This window comes from Lissotriton vulgaris, chromosome 2_1 (assembly GCF_964263255.1).
Source record: "Lissotriton vulgaris chromosome 2_1, aLisVul1.2, whole genome shotgun sequence".
In the NCBI taxonomy this organism is placed as follows: domain Eukaryota; kingdom Metazoa; phylum Chordata; class Amphibia; order Caudata; family Salamandridae; genus Lissotriton; species Lissotriton vulgaris.
The window spans coordinates 537,652,405-537,668,485 of record NC_141687.1 but is presented as its reverse complement, the minus strand read 5'-3'; the positions used below and the strand labels follow the sequence as shown (position 1 = coordinate 537,668,485).

The 16,081-nt window shown below is 42.0% G+C and overlaps 1 protein-coding gene across 12 annotated transcripts in view; it reads right to left on the bottom strand.

Annotated features, from left to right (window-relative positions):
* ARMC8 (armadillo repeat containing 8) overlaps window positions 1-4,051 on the bottom strand; it is a 702,262-nt gene extending 698,211 nt beyond the window's left edge. For 5 of the 12 annotated variants that reach the window (XM_086955489.1, XM_086955491.1, XM_086955490.1 and 2 more), the window contains exon 1: window positions 3,972-4,045. In XM_086955489.1, coding sequence (XP_086811615.1) covers window positions 3,972-4,043 — 72 coding nt within the window. In that variant the 5' untranslated portion in view covers window positions 4,044-4,045. Of the gene's footprint in view, window positions 1-3,971 lie in introns of all 12 variants that reach the window. The other 7 variants (XM_086955494.1, XM_086955495.1, XM_086955496.1 and 4 more) reach the window with 4 other exon arrangements.
* Window positions 4,052-16,081: the final 12,030 nt, after the last annotated feature.

Genomic DNA, 16,081 nt, shown 5'->3' with positions numbered 1-16,081 from the left:
ATAGAGTGAGGGCGATAGATAGAGTGAGGGCGATAGATAGAGTGAGGGCGATAGATAGAGTGAGGGCGATAGATAGATAGAGTGAGGGCGAGAGATAGATAGAGTGAGGGCGAGAGATAGATAGAGTGAGGGCGAGAGATAGATAGAGTGAGGGCGAGAGATAGATAGAGTGAGGGCGAGAGATAGATAGAGTGAGGGCGATAGATAGATAGAGTGAGGGCGATAGATAGATAGAGTGAGGGCGATAGATAGATAGAGTGAGGGCGATAGATAGAGTGAGGGCGATAGATAGATAGAGTGAGGGCGATAGATAGATAGAGTGAGGGCGAGAGATAGATAGAGTGAGGGCGATGGATAGATAGAGTGAGGGCGATAGATAGATAGAGTGAGGCAGACAGATAGATAGATTGAGAAACAAGGATACAATCAGCAGTCTCGAACAGCGGACCTTGAACCGCGGAGTATGTTTCAAGTTGTGGTGTGATTTCAACATGAGTCGTGATAAGTATTATAATGGGAAGGGAAAATGAGCAACTGGAAATAAAATACTTCCAGAACAGAATTTAATCAGTCAATGCAGAATTAATAAAGGAACCTTTCACAACATTTTAAATATTTAAGAATGTAGTGGCTTCCGACTACCTACTTCCCACTTCCGCTCGACATAGTGGAACGTCATAAAAGGCGGACACTGTTAAACATACTTGCTTAAAATCAATTTTAGGTATATACATAAAGAAATGTTAAGGTGAAGCCTGGTGGTTTTAGTTTCGGCTCAGGACTCCAACGCTTAGTGGTCCCTATAACGCCTCAGATTCTTACCAGTTATAAAGAGAATCTAAGCATTTTTCCCCTTTCTGTAATGGCCACCGTGCCAATTTACAACGTATTACGTTGTTAGCATTACGGTAGCCTGGTCATGCTATGCTGCGGGCCTTAGTCCCTTTTTCCTTTCAATCATCCAATTGTCTCCTTTGTTAGCAAGACCAACGTTGATTGGTCAGCTTTTCCCATCTTGTTGCACCAGGGCGCGTTCTTAATGAAGGGTGCTGATTGGCTCATAACAGAGCGCAAATTTCAAAATTGACTTTATGACGAGGAGCGAAGGAGTTCGAGAAAGAAACCAACAAACATAGTTTGGTGGTGGCCCGTGGACTACACAACAAGCGAATCAAATTAATGGAGTTCAATATGCCCGAAGAGCATTGCCGTTTTCGTATAAGCGTAACGCGTTTGAAAAAGCACCGGAAGGATTTTTTGTGCAACGTTTAGGCTGAACTTTAGTAATGAAGTGCCTTCGCAACTGTACGCCTGTAAGTTCTATTTAGCGGCGGATGACGAAGACATCGAAGGCACATTATGAATAATAACAAACGGGTAGTTCAAGTCTCCAGTTACTCTAGCAACTGACACATACGGAACCCTCAGAATATTCAATGAATCGCACATTCCCGGCACACTACAGAATATGTATATTTCACGTGAGACAATCTTGTTTCAATACAGGACGCTAACATACCTTTTTCGCCAAACAAAAAAATTTGAAACACCATTCCAAACTGGAACCAGATTCTAAACAAGTCGGGTGGGGGGCGGGAGAGAAGGGGAGTGAGCGAGTCAGAGGGAAGCGCTGGCGAAGCGTCGCGCTTCAAGAGCCTAGTGGGCGCGGGGGAGCCAGCGAGTGGGAGGGATGGAGGAGGAAAAGCGCGTGCTTGTGTTCATGTGAACTGCTTGAAATCCGCTGATGGTTTGAGAACCTATTTTGCCTCCTATAATTCTCCCCTATCCATTCCTTGCAGAATGGGATAGGCGAGACCTAAAAAACTGTGAATATGCAAACTGTTGTAGCTAAAGCGCAGGGTCTTCATACAAGTTAGAAGCCATTCAGGTAAGGGGTAAGTTCTCTATTCCATATTAGGCACTTTTGTTACTGTCTCAATAGATTGGTACAGTTAGTGCTCTATTCTGTCTCGAACTGTAATCACTCCCAGGACCTGGTGTCTGGAGAAAAAAAAATTCTCAAAGGATGAAATCAGACTGCATGGGTTGTTTTTTGTGTGATCCCTCTAAGTAATTGATCAAGTTTTGATTTGCAAAAAGATGCAAAAAATTCATCTTGAGACGACTGAGCTAATTTGGATGAAAAAAATAAATATTTCTTCATATTTTGCCACCTCTGAAAAAAGCTGCAAGCCGACAACTTTCTTTTCAGAGTTCTTCACCAATGTATTTGAGTGGGCAGTCAGGAGATTCTGCTTTAGTTCCTATGAACAACACAACCTTCCTCATTCTACCAGACACAGAAAATCAATATAGTCTAAGCTTTCTAACTTCAGTGATGCTAAAAAATAATGAAAGAGAAATACTGCTTGTCCACATTCGGAAAAGGAGCATACATTAGTCTGGTGACCTAACCACACCTACAGCTGGAGTGAGAAAAAATTACCCAATAGACGGATATTGTGTCCTTAACTCAGCCTCACACCCCTGCAGACCAAATGGGGAGATGGTACTGTTCACGAATTAATAATTCCAGAATAAAAGAATAACAATGAATGTTTAGGAATGAGATTGTTCTAAAAGTAACCCATATCCACCACACCTCCTGTCACGTGGATGCCGTTAATGCAGACTTACTATGGCAAAAGAAAAACAGTTCCAAGGTAAACAGATCCTCCTGATGTACAAATACGAACCGAGAAAAAGAGGGAAAAGGTAACAAGTGCCACCACTGACACCCTTTATTATTTAAATGCAACCCCTCGCTATAAAATCTAAAGCATTCAATCCAACATCAGGGCGTCTTCATGACAGCTACCCCCAAGCATCTGATAAATGCAATTCTTACAAAAGATAAAACCCTGTATCTCAAAAGACTATTACAATCAATGAACAAATATCGATAACAGCAGCAAAGGAAGACCACGTGAGAAACTCTGATAAAGATGTAATATCCCTTAACACAAGCAAAAGAAAGTTTAACATTAAAAAAACTAAATATGCTGGCTGAGTACTACCTATGCAGACATCGAAGCTACGTGTATTTCTTATAAATAGTTTAACATGTTTATTAACACTATTGTAACTGAAAGATAATCATACAGATATAAAATGTTATTTTGCATACGTAAACAAGATAGAAAAGCTAAACAAAAGTGCTTTCCCGGGCAAAAGCAATGCATTCTGATGGCATGCACTATGATGTCAGGTCAGTTGAGAAGCCCCCTTTTAACAAGGGATGAGTAACATTTCTTCTCTGAAGACTGTCAGTAGTAGTCGAGTTCCTTTTCTCTTTGATCTTTATAATTTCGTGATCTTCGAGTGAAGAATGTCTAGGGAGGACGAGGACTTCAGCCAGGAGTAGGAGGGTTGACAACTGCATCATCCTTTATGATAAGGAGAGTGTGTGTCAGTGGTCACATCGGGGCAACAATAGCCTGTCAGCAACTTAAGTTCCTCGATGTGGGGAGGCATCGGTAACCTTCCATCCAATAGTTGTCTGTGGACTCCCTCCTCCAGGAGCGTCACCCTCTCTTTGTACTGCCAATGGTCGACCATCCTCATGGAGGTGTATGCAGCCCGCTTCCATTCTGTAAAGATGGTCTCTGTTACCTCCCGTCTTAATTTATGAGATAATATCTTCTTAGGATATAGTTTCTTCGCTCCTAGTAAGAGGAGCTAGTCACCCTCCTTCTCCCATGAGTTAAGGAAATATCGTTAACACTCTTTACGGGGTGCGAGTAACCTCTGGTTCCTCCTAGTCGTCATTAGCTTCTTCCCCTCTGTTTGGGCTGGTCACGTCAGAGAACTACCCGCTCTCTGAGGTGTCAGTTAGAGGTAGGGGTGTCACCAGTAGCATTATCCTCTTTCCGGGGAAGTAAAGAGCTTCCTACCCAATGATTACTTAAAGATGCAGATACATTTCTATCACATCAGCACCCGTCCACCCTGCCGCCCCCCACCATACTCACAGACAGCACGCTCATCCGGATAGGAGTCTCCAGGAGACACGCCATCTTGGTGCTCCCCCTCCCCGCCCGCATAATCCGCCATGGAAACAAAAGAAGGACGGCAACAGTGGGGTTCGCTACAGTGGGACGTGGAACAGTGCGGCTCCCATCTTGTAAGGGAAGGTTTGAGTTTTCCCTCTGCATGAGCCAGCCCAATAACACCATACACTACGTGATGTTTAAATCTTTGTATTTTTACTAGCATTCAGAACACATTGTTTCAAAACCCGTCCAAACACGTTTGTGGGGAACGAATAGCTTTTAGGTATATTGTATAGTTTATAACATATGGTTGGGATATGCTGACATGAGTTAGGAACACTGCGAGGTCTTGCCCGTGATCTTACGTGATCTCTAAGTTAGCATGTATGTACTGGCGACGTTTTAAAATGACCGTTTAACACACACCTGGAGTCAGCCCACAGGTTGGCACATGGGCAGTCTTTTTCTATGTCTATGACACCCAGGTTCCGCACTGTGCGCGCCGCCGTTATCATGGAATCTTCCACCACGCTTTCTAAAAGTCTATAGTCCGAAGCATAATAGGCACAGGACCAAAAGAAGGGTTGTCATTTGCTTAAAATAACCTGATTGTATTTATGACAAGCAAAAGCGAGACTGTGAAATGTGCTGAATATCAGTTTGTTACGAATCAACTGAGTGGAGTTAGAGAACCAAGAAATAGTAATTTAGAATCCGGGTTAGAATGAGTAGTAATAAAAATGAACAATTGTGATTAGAGTTAAGTGTGTGTGTACATAGCGTTATATTTATTCCTGCCATATTTATCCCCATAGACTTCCCTTGGAGTATATAAATAATTTCCTATTTAGAATTTTATGAGTTAAAAGGAATGTTCGATTGGAGCTTGGAAGTTGCATCTGTTGGAGGTATGCTTCGCTCGCTCTCCTCGGTGGGGTCTATGGATATAAATAAAGTATCTGTGTTTTCTCAGTGCTTAAAAACGAAGGCTTTGCATAGATGTAAGAGATTTGAATACACATGTTCTAGTCGACCAATTCCCATTACCCAAGATCAATTAAATGCCTTCTGTAACCAAGGATGGCCCAGTGGTTTACTACCACTGATCAGCTTAACACTAGATGCCTTTACACCCTGAAAGCCGCAAATTAACAGCTTTATTACCCCTCTCTCAAGAACACTGAATTACACATCACTTTCTCCACACTCAAAGGCTGAAAGAATCTGAACCCCAACTTTTCCATAAATTCCAGATCTTTTAACTCTCAACCAATCCCTATCTTGAATTGCCAGATCCTTAAATTTGTTCTTCTTATAATACTTTTTGCTTTTTTCCTGTGCCTTTCACAACCGTTCTTTAATTGCTAAGGAAGTCCATTCACTCTTTTTTGAAGACCACCCAACATTGTTCTTTCCGTAAGGAGTACTTCCCCTCATTACCTCAAAAGGACTGAAACTAGTTGAACTTGGTGTAACCCTGTATGACCACCCGGTTTTCCACACTTTGTTGTACGATAGCAACCTTGGAGTGTTGCGAGAACTTGAAGGAGCAGAAGATGAAATCAATGGAGCTGAAGGTGGAAGTAGTGAGAAACATTTGCAACAAGTGGTTGATAACAGTGACGACCTACTAGGGGTGGAGCAATTACCTTCTACATCTAAAGTAGTAGACGAGGAACAGCTTTCTACCTCCAAAAGAAGTGAAGAAGCAAGAAGGAGTAGGTTAGATCAAAATATAATTAGACCAAAGAAAATACAGGATTATGTCTGCAATTAATCATACCTTATTCCTTGCTGGTTCTGTTGTGTTTTTTTTTTACAAATGTATATATCCAAGTCCTCTCTCTTAATTAGGGGAAGGATGTGTTGTGATTAAAGTTAAGAGTGTGTGCACATAGCGTTATATATTATTCCTGCCATATTTGTCCCCATAGAGTCCCTTTAGAGAATAGAATCTATTTAGAATTGTATGTGGTAAAAGGAATGTTAGATTGGAGCTTGGTTGAGACTGCATCTGTTGGACGTATGTTTCGCTCCCGCCTCGCTAGAGTCTATTGTATGTAAATAAAGTGTTTACTTTATTTACAGTGTGGACTACTTCATTACAACCATGTTACAACTTCTTATTTACTGCCATAGTACAGTGCGGTCTTAACCCTTAACGGAAATTAGAGTGCTTTACATATTATGAGAAAAATAAGTAGCCAATTCCTTAATTTGTAAATAATATTCATATTTACCTGTCAAGCTGTTTACTCGATGAGGGTGATGTCAAAAGTTATGTGTGATGCCATTAAAGGGAACTGAAAAATAATATTTTATGGAGTGTGACAGGGTTAAAAAGTGGGTGATTCCATTAAGGTCTATGCACTTATGTCCGGAGGGTAAATGAATGAAAAGAGGGTGACACCATCTAAAGGAGTGTGAGTTGACAATTTTGATTCCTAAACACAAATAAAATACATAATTGTCTATTGAAACATACACATTGGTGTGTACATAGATAAAAGAAGATTAGAGTTTAGTTGTAAGTTTAAGAGTTAGTGTTGGTGTAATGTTAATAAAGAGATGATTGTGTAGTGTAGTTCCTATATCCCTAATAGGCTCAGCGCATTGGAGTAGCATACACTATAGTTTTGACCTAGGACTGAGGTCAATATGTCTCTATCGAGTATATTCATCTTAATGTGTGTGTACCAGCTAACTCAGAGGTCACTAGAAACTTCCTCGAATGAACAAGAAGGGATTAGTCTCTGACAACCGCATAAACATGACAACTTTGTTTCCCTTAGAGTCGGAACAATATCTTCAGATTCGTGGAAACAATAGATAACTATTTCACTCAGTCAATCGTGCATGCTTAGTTTCTACAGAGTTGCAGAGAAATAGATAGACGGGGCGTTTCAATAAAAAGGGTTTATTGAACAGTCTTATTTCTCATGCAAGAGATATGAACTGCTACAATCATTAGACTGTGGGTAACAAGGACCCCCTGATGAGGATAAATATCCTGGGACAGGGTAAACAATATGTGAGAAATAACAATCCCAGGCATACACTGAGGAAATACACAATAGATATAACAAACAAACTAGTTCAGTTAGAAAAATTATTATTTTTAATTTGATAAAAAGGGATAAAAAGTAAGTGCATTAATCACAATTGATAAAAAAATACAGATGTATTCACAAAACAGATTAAAAAGAGGTTAGATGGCATCCGGTCGACGCGTTTCGACATATACAATATGTCTTCATCAGGACTTTAACCATCAAAAAATTCTGTAAAACATAATCATAACATAGTATTACTATTATTGGATTCCTATCGTGACATATTTACAACTGAACTAGTTAACAATTTGTTGCCACATTCTATTGGTAAAAGTATAATCTTCAATCCAAATTCCTGATGTACTGCTATAATTGAACAACTAAACAACTAAACAACCTATGCATGGACGTTGGTCTCAGAAACAACACAAAACTACATTCGTGTATATGGTGTAGATATTTAGAAACAAAACATGATATAAATTGTGTTCTCAAAAACAGCAAAATACATGATAACAGGGCAGCAAATATTAGTTCCACTCAGGACAAATGACCAAGATGGTATGGATATAAGCTGTCCTTTTTTTTTTTTTTTTTTTTTTTTTTGTATTCATATCAGGGATAAACAATTAATTTTTGCTGATAGTCGTTGATACATTCTTACCACCATATTTGTATAAGTGTTGTTACAGATGAAACAATACCTCTTTAAGTTAACTGAATACAATTCACAAGAAACATATTCACAGTAATATTAGCATATATCTATTCCTAGATTGTGAGAAGGACTCAATAAGTCGTATTTTTTAGAAAAAAGTGAAGGTAAAGGAAAAGATGAAAAGGAAAACAGGATAATCGGGTATTGCTACGTTTATGGGTAGTTGAGTAGTGGCTTATTCATTTACTAGGTGTTATTAGATTATTAAACCTAAAATAAAAGGAATGGGTGTATCCTATTTCTAGAAAGTAGCCTAATGTGCATTCACAAAGTAAAATTCTCTTACCTAATACTCGTATAAATAGGCAGCATACGTAGGCGGTACTACAATTCACTTCTATTAAGGCTATGATATAACAAGCATTTGCAATGCAATAGGTCTCGCATTATTTAAGTTTGAGCTATTAGCATTGTAAATGGCAATTGTTTTTTGCTTTATGCTATAGTTTTTTTTTACATAAAAAGCTACATTTAAAATATGTTTTATTAAAGTTATTTATGCAGTATCTAAATTTTGTTTGCATAAAACAGTATAATAATATCTTAGTAAAAAAGTCAAATATTTTAATGGAAATTCACCAAATCTTCATTTATGTGTTGGTTTTGAAAATAGCTAAATTAATAGCTTTGTCATTTACAATGCCAATAGTTATAACTTTCGCAAATGTGACACCTATAGCATTTGTAATGCAACATTTGTATTTACGTGACTTAGATGTATTGATATTACAAATAACAATGGCTTTTAATTTTTTTTAATACTTAATAAAAGTGATTGTAATTTATAATGGCAATAGCTTAAACTTTTGTAAATAACTTTTGTGAAGATTATGTTCAGTGTATTTTATTGTAACAAAATCCAAGAACAGAAGTGAAATATTAACATCTTTTTGTGACATTTGTAATAAAGCTTGAAACATTGAGAGAACATATTTGTGCTGTGGTGGTGCTGAGTGATGCTGTGGTGGTGCTGAATGGGGCTGTGGTGATGCTGTGGTGGTGCTGAGTGGTGCTATGGTGGTGCTGTGGTGGTGCTGAGTGATGCTGTGGTGGTGCTGAGTGGTGCTGTGGTGGTTCTGAGTGATGCTGTGGTGGTTCTGAGTGATAATGTGGTGGTGCTGAGTGACTGTACTCACTGTCACTCTGCACTCACTGTCACTCTGCACTCACTGTCACTCTGCACGCACTCTGCACTCACTGTCACTCTGCACTCACTCTGCACTCACTGTCACTCTGCACTCACTCTGCACTCACTGTCACTCTGCACTCACTCTGCACTCACTGTCACTCTGCACTCACTGTCACTCTGCACTCACTGTCACTCTGCACTCACTGTCACTCTGCACTCACTGTCACTCTGCACGCACTCTGCACTCACTGTCACTCTGCACTCACTGTCACTCTGCACTCACTGTCACTCTGCACTCACTGTCACTCTGCACTCACTGTCACTCTGCACTCACTGTCACTCTGCACTCATTGTCACTCCGCACTCACTGTCACTCTGCACTCACTCTGCACTCACTGTCACTCCGCACTCACTGTCACTCTGCACTCACTGTTTCTGCACGCACTCTGCACTCACTGTCACTCTGCACTCACTGTCACTCTGCACTCACTCTGCACTCACTCTGCACTCACTGTCACTCTGCACGCACTCTGCACTCACTGTCACTCTGCACGCACTCTGCACTCACTGTCACTCTGCACTCACTGTCACTCTGCACTCACTGTCACTCTGCACTCACTGTCACTCTGCACTCACTGTCACTCTGCACTCACTGTCACTCTGCACTCACTGTCACTCTGCACTCACTGTCACTCTGCACTCACTCTGCACTCACTCTGCACTCACTGTCACTCTGCACGCACTCTGCACTCACTGTCACTCTGCACGCACTCTGCACTCACTGTCACTCTGCACTCACTGTCACTCTGCACTCACTGTCACTCTGCACTCACTGTCACTCTGCACTCACTGTCACTCTGCACTCACTGTCACTCCGCACTCACTGTCACTCCGCACTCACTGTCACTCTGCACTCACTCTGCACTCACTGTCACTCCGCACTCACTGTCACTCCGCACTCACTGTCACTCCGCACTCACTGTCACTCCGCACTCACTGTCACTCCGCACTCACTGTCACTCCGCACTCACTGTCACTCCGCACTCACTGTCACTCCGCACTCACTGTCACTCCGCACTCACTGTCACTCTGCACTCACTCTGCATGCACTCTGCACTCACTGTTTCTGCACGCACTCTGCACTCACTGTTAGTCTAAAGGCGAAACTCAGACTGTTGAATTGTCGATAAGGCAGCTTCTTCACACTGCATGCAATCTCCTGGCCTGGAGAAGCCGGAATGCCGGCGGGACCGCTTGCCGGCTCTGCCACTACCCAAAGATAGATATTTGCCATATCTGCACTTGCCCCGTCCGAGAAGAGAGTGTTCTTGAAACAGCCGGAACCCGCACATGTACGAAGGTATTATAGCCTCACTTCAAGAAGATCTTATGCTTTGGGAAATTCCCAAAATGTATGACCTTTGCTGAATCAAAATTGACCTTGCTGGCATCACAGAATAGGGGTACCTGATAACTGTGCCCTGACCGCGCTGGCACCGCAGAGCACGCACGCCAAGTCACTGTCCACGTTTGCCGTATTCCGAGTGCATAACGGTTCTGGGCCTTTTATGACGGTGGTTCAGTTTTCTCTTCATTATTCATGCCTTTCCTCGCCAACAAGCAACTTCATTATTCTACAAACCACGGCCACGGTCCAACAGCTCTCATGTGTTTAACTTCTGATGTTATAACATGCACTTTTCGTCGTCTCTGAGCCCTATTTAATGATCAGTCCTGTTCCTGCCCCAGCCCTATTTCTGCTCATTTTAAAACATGCACCACACACTTTTTCCGCACTCTACTTCATGTTCTTATTGGCATGGAACAATGCACCTAGCACGCTCCTCTTGACTGAGCACGGATTCAGCAATAATGCTATCGAATTAGCATTGTGTTTAAACAGGGAACGATGTCTGCTATGTGATCTTAACACGAGACTAAATAGCTCTTTTACTGTGTTTTTTATTGTAACGAGCATTATTTTATTGTAAGTTTTAATAAACTGTAGTTACAATCAATATGCATTCACTTTCGGTCCTTGCGGCTCAAGCATGTCGATGGGTCTCATATTCTGAAGATATGGACCCACAATCTCTGCTTATACCTTGGTTAAGAGCCGAAATCTCTCGGATTTGCGATCAGTAGGGTATGATGGAAAGGATTTTCCAAGGGCAGTTGGACTTGTTTACAAAAATGGTATGTGTGCGCATAATACTGTTGAAAAGTACAGACCCACTCAGGTATTCGGCCCCAACAAAAAAGAAAGAGGAGCGACTTTGGTTGGGGGGTTAATACCAAACGCTGTGTACATGGAAACGAGTGGCGGGAGAGGAAAATAAATTCCAGGAAGCAATCCGCTCTTCAGCTTTCCTGTCGGGTTTTGTAAACGGACGCTTAAATTGTGGAGCGTGAGCAACCGGTTTGCGTGATCAAGATGAAAAAAAAAACCACAATCCTAATTCCTGGCCCCCGGTGCCTATAGCAACGGACATCCGTCTCCTTGGAAACTAATCTCGTGGTATTCGAACAATGCACCGGGGGCCTTTAATCTGCCGAACACTGGAAATCTGTATTCGAGGCTGCTTCTGCTTCTCCCTCACCGTCAGGAACTCGAACCGACCTAAAAAACACGCAGTTTCCCAGAACACGGGGGCGGGGGCTTATTCTAAATCCAAACAAGCACTCTTCAGCGTTTTGCGCCGGCCTGCGACCAGGAAGTCAGGCAGGCCGGGCGGGACAACCGGAAGTAGGAGGGCGGGAGCATACCCCGCCTCCCACGGAAGAGCCGCGATTGTTTGGAGCACCGGAGCAGGCAGGAGCCTACCCTGCGCCCCGGTGCCGAAGAAGAGTCTTGCTGCCGGTGGGAGCCGCTGCACTGAGGAAGCCGGTGAGTGGGGCTTCGCCTTGTGTGGGGGGGGTGGGGGGGGGAGGGGCATCTGTGTGCGCGCGCGCACGCGGCGGCGGGCTGTGTATGTGTGTGAGCGTGCATGTGTGTGTGTATGTGTCCTGGAGTCTGTGTGTATGCGTGTGTGTGAGGGGGGGGGGGTTGCCTGTCTGGGTGCCTGCGTGTCTGTGTAAGTGTAAATGCGTGTGCGTGTGTGTGGAGCCGAGAGGAGAGGGGCTGGTGTGTGTGGAGGGGTCTCTGTGTATGCGTGTAGGTGACGGGGGTGTGCCTGTGTATGCGTGTGTATGTGCGCATGCGCGAGTGCTGTGTATGCGTGTGGCCGTGATGTGCGCATGCGTGAATGTTGACGCGCGTGCACGCAGCTCAATCCAGCCAGGATAAGCTCGTCACAGTTTCTTGTCCCTCATTCCCCGGTGTCAGGCAGCTATAAGTCTCCGACCCTGGACGCATCCTTCGGATGCGAATTCCAGGGCGAGACCTAAAAAACGGGATCATAGAACCTACGAGTAAATGGAGTAATTACATTAGTACACATCTAGTTGCTATTATTGGTTTAATATACACGGAGACTATTACTATAACGTTCTTACCATGAAAGTGGACTTTGTATATTCAACGTGTGGGTTCCAGACAGATGGTTGAACAGCACCATAAGACTTTAGAAATGTAATATTAAAATCCTATCAAAGAAAAAAGAAGTGCACATTGTGGGGTAGATTCGAGTAATCTGAAGTTTATATTGGAGTGCACGTGTAGTCCGCTTACCTAAAAGGTTAAATAGACGCTGCTTGTTGATAGGACCTTCCTTTCTTGTGACGAGAAAAATGGAAGGCCGAGGGCGTTAGTATTGGGCCGTTGGAAGCGTGATGGCTCCTAATAAAGAAAGTGTATACCCCTATTAATGTTTGTGTCCTATTAACAAGATGCTAAAACACGAGTAAATGATATGGCTTAACCCCAATTGGAAGTGGAGGCCATGGGGTAAAAATATACCTTTATAGGGGTGAATTGTACGCGGTACCAGCGTGCAAAGCCTCGTTCATCAGGAGCTTCGGATTAAAAGCATGATGATTTAGAGCCAACTTGATATAGCCTCGTTCGTCAAACGTTAAGAATTAAAAATCGATGATTTAGAGCCGACTTGCTGTCGAGTCCGGCTTAGATTCAAACGCATGAAATCTTTCCTATGCGCTTGCAATTCCTGTTAAATAAAAGGGGAACAATTTTAGCATAAGGGACCGCGAAAAATGAGATACTAAAGCTAGTCTAACTAGATACCGCGTACTCTTACCGTGAGCGCTGAGGTTGAACAGCTGCATCCGGGTGTCTGCCAACGGGTCAGGTTGCGAAAAAGAACGACTCCGATTGGAGGTTTGGAGCGTTCTTATATACGGACAATTCCTAATGGATAAAGTAACCCCATGTGTGTTTCTTAAAGGGCAATACTTTTTCTCGGCATGATAGGTGTTTATACGTAGCTAAACCTAGTGTCGTTAATAAATGTATTCTAATGTGAAATAGAAGGCGGGGAGTGAGGGAACTGCGTTATAAATTGGGAAAACCGAAAGATAGGCTCACCTGGTATTGTGTTTTATGTATTATATTTATATAGACCGCATTATATGAATTTGTGTAGCGGGAACTACGTTGTAATTGCGAGTGGCAAAAAATTACAACATGGGGTGTCGTTTACCTAGTAAGAGAAGGGATAATACATGATATGTTTGTATACATATACAAACAACTGCTAAAAGGAAACAGGGAACAAAATCTCATTACTGGGGTCTTATTGGCCAAACAGAGTATAGGATTTATATGATTGCATTCTCCCAGGGCAATTCATTATTCAGGCCCTGGGTGAAGGTCCTAAGGGAAAAGATCCAAAAAACTTCTCGTTTCTTTCTTATCCTTTCTCCTCCCTTACTGTTAGGAATACTGATCTTCTCCAAAATGCGCCATCGCAAATCTGATGGAGCGTGTTGGAAATCCATGAAATGTGCAACTAAGGTCGCAGACAATTTTTTAGTCTTAATTGCTGACCTATGTTCTGTCAGCCGGATTTTTATGGGTCTCGAAGTTTCGCCCACATATCCCAAATTGCAAGGGCATAGGAGCAGATAGATAACATTGCTGGTGTTGCATGTCCATAAGTCGTTGGCTTTGATGTTGTAACCATTTAACTGGAATGTTTCTCCTGCTATAATGTCATTACAGGATTGACAGGAGCCACATCTTGAGGTGCCTTTCACAGGATTCGCACCTTGTATAGATTTTTGTATGAAGGGGGGCTTTTCAGAAGTACCTGTGTGTCTAGATCTTACTATAAAATCCCTAAGGTTCTTATTTTATACGATGGGCAAACATCGGTTTCTTCAACTTAGGTTTAGAGGGCTCTATATTCAGTAAATGCCAATTCGCATTTACTATCTGTCTGATTGTAGCATTCATGGTTGAATGTCGTGTGACACACACCAATTTGGGTTCCTGGGGCTCATTCTTGGGTCTCAAGAGTGCGTATCCTGTTGACAGAACATAGGTCAGCAATTAAGACTAAAAAATTATCTGCGCCCTTAGTTGCACATTTCATGGATTTCCAACACGCTCCATCAGATTTGCGATGGCGCATTTTGGAGAATATCAGTATTCCTAACAGTAAGGGAGGAGAAAGGATAAGAAAGAAACGAGAAGATTTTTGGATCTTTTCCCTTAGGACCTTCACCCAGGGCCTGAATAATGAATTGCCCTGGGAGAATGCAATCATATAAATCCTATACTCTGTTTGGCCAATAAGACCCCAGTAATGAGATTTTGTTCCCTGTTTCCTTTTAGCAGTTGTTTGTATATGTATACAAACATATCATGTATTATCCCTTCTCTTACTAGGTAAACGACACCCCATGTTGTAATTTTTTGCCACTCGCAATTACAACGTAGTTCCCGCGACACAAATTCATATAATACGGTCTATATAAATATAATACATAAAACACAATACCAGGTGTGCCTATCTTTCGGTTTTCCCAATTTATAACGCGGTTCCCTCACTCCCCGCCTTCTATTTCACATTAGAATACATTTATTAACGACACTAGGTTTAGCTACGTATAAACACCTATCATGCCGAGAAAAAGTATTGCCCTTTAAGAAACACACATGGGGTTACTTTATCCATTAGGAATTGTCCGTATATAAGAACGCTCCAAACCTCCAATCGGAGTCGTTCTTTTTCGCAACCTGACCCGTTGGCAGACACCCGGATGCAGCTGTTCAACCTCAGCGCTCACGGTAAGAGTACGCGCTATCTAGTTAGACTAGCTTTAGTATCTCATTTTTCGCGGTCCCTTATGCTAAAATTGTTCCCCTTTTATTTAACAGGAATTGCAAGCGCATAGGAAAGATTTCATGCGTTTGAATCTAAGCCGGACTCGACAGCAAGTCGGCTCTAAATCATCGATTTTTAATTCTTAACGTTTGACGAACGAGGCTATATCAAGTTGGCTCTAAATCATCATGCTTTTAATCCGAAGCTCCTGATGAACGAGGCTTTGCACGCTGGTACCGCGTACAATTCACCCCTATAAAGGTATATTTTTACCCCATGGCCTCCACTTCCAATTGGGGTTAAGCCATATCATTTACTCGTGTTTCTTTTAGCATCTTGTTAATAGGACACAAACATTAATAGGGGTATACACTTTCTTTATTAGGAGCCATCACGCTTCCAACGGCCCAATACTAACGCCCTCGGCCTTCCATTTTTCTCGTCACAAGAAAGGAAGGTCCTATCAACAAGCAGCGTCTATTTAACCTTTTAAGTAAGCGGACTACACGTGCACTCCAATATAAACTTCAGATTACTCGAATCTACCCCACAATGTGCACTTCTTTTTTCTTTGATAGGATTTTAATATTACATTTCTAAAGTCTTATGGTGCTGTTCAACCATCTGTCTGGAACCCACACTTTGAATATACAAAGTCCACTTTCATGGTAAGAACGTTATAGTAATAGTCTCCGTGTATATTAAACCAATAATAGCAACTAGATGTGTACTAATGTAATTACTCCATTTACTCGTAGGTTCTATGATCCCGTTTTTTATATCATAGCCTTAATAGAAGTGAATTGTAGTACCGCCTACGTATGCTGCCTATTTATACGAGTATTAGGTAAGAGAATTTTACTTTGTGAATGCACATTAGGCTACTTTCTAGAAATAGGATACACCCATTCCTTTTATTTTAGGTTTAATAATCTAATAACACCTAGTAAATGAATAAGCCA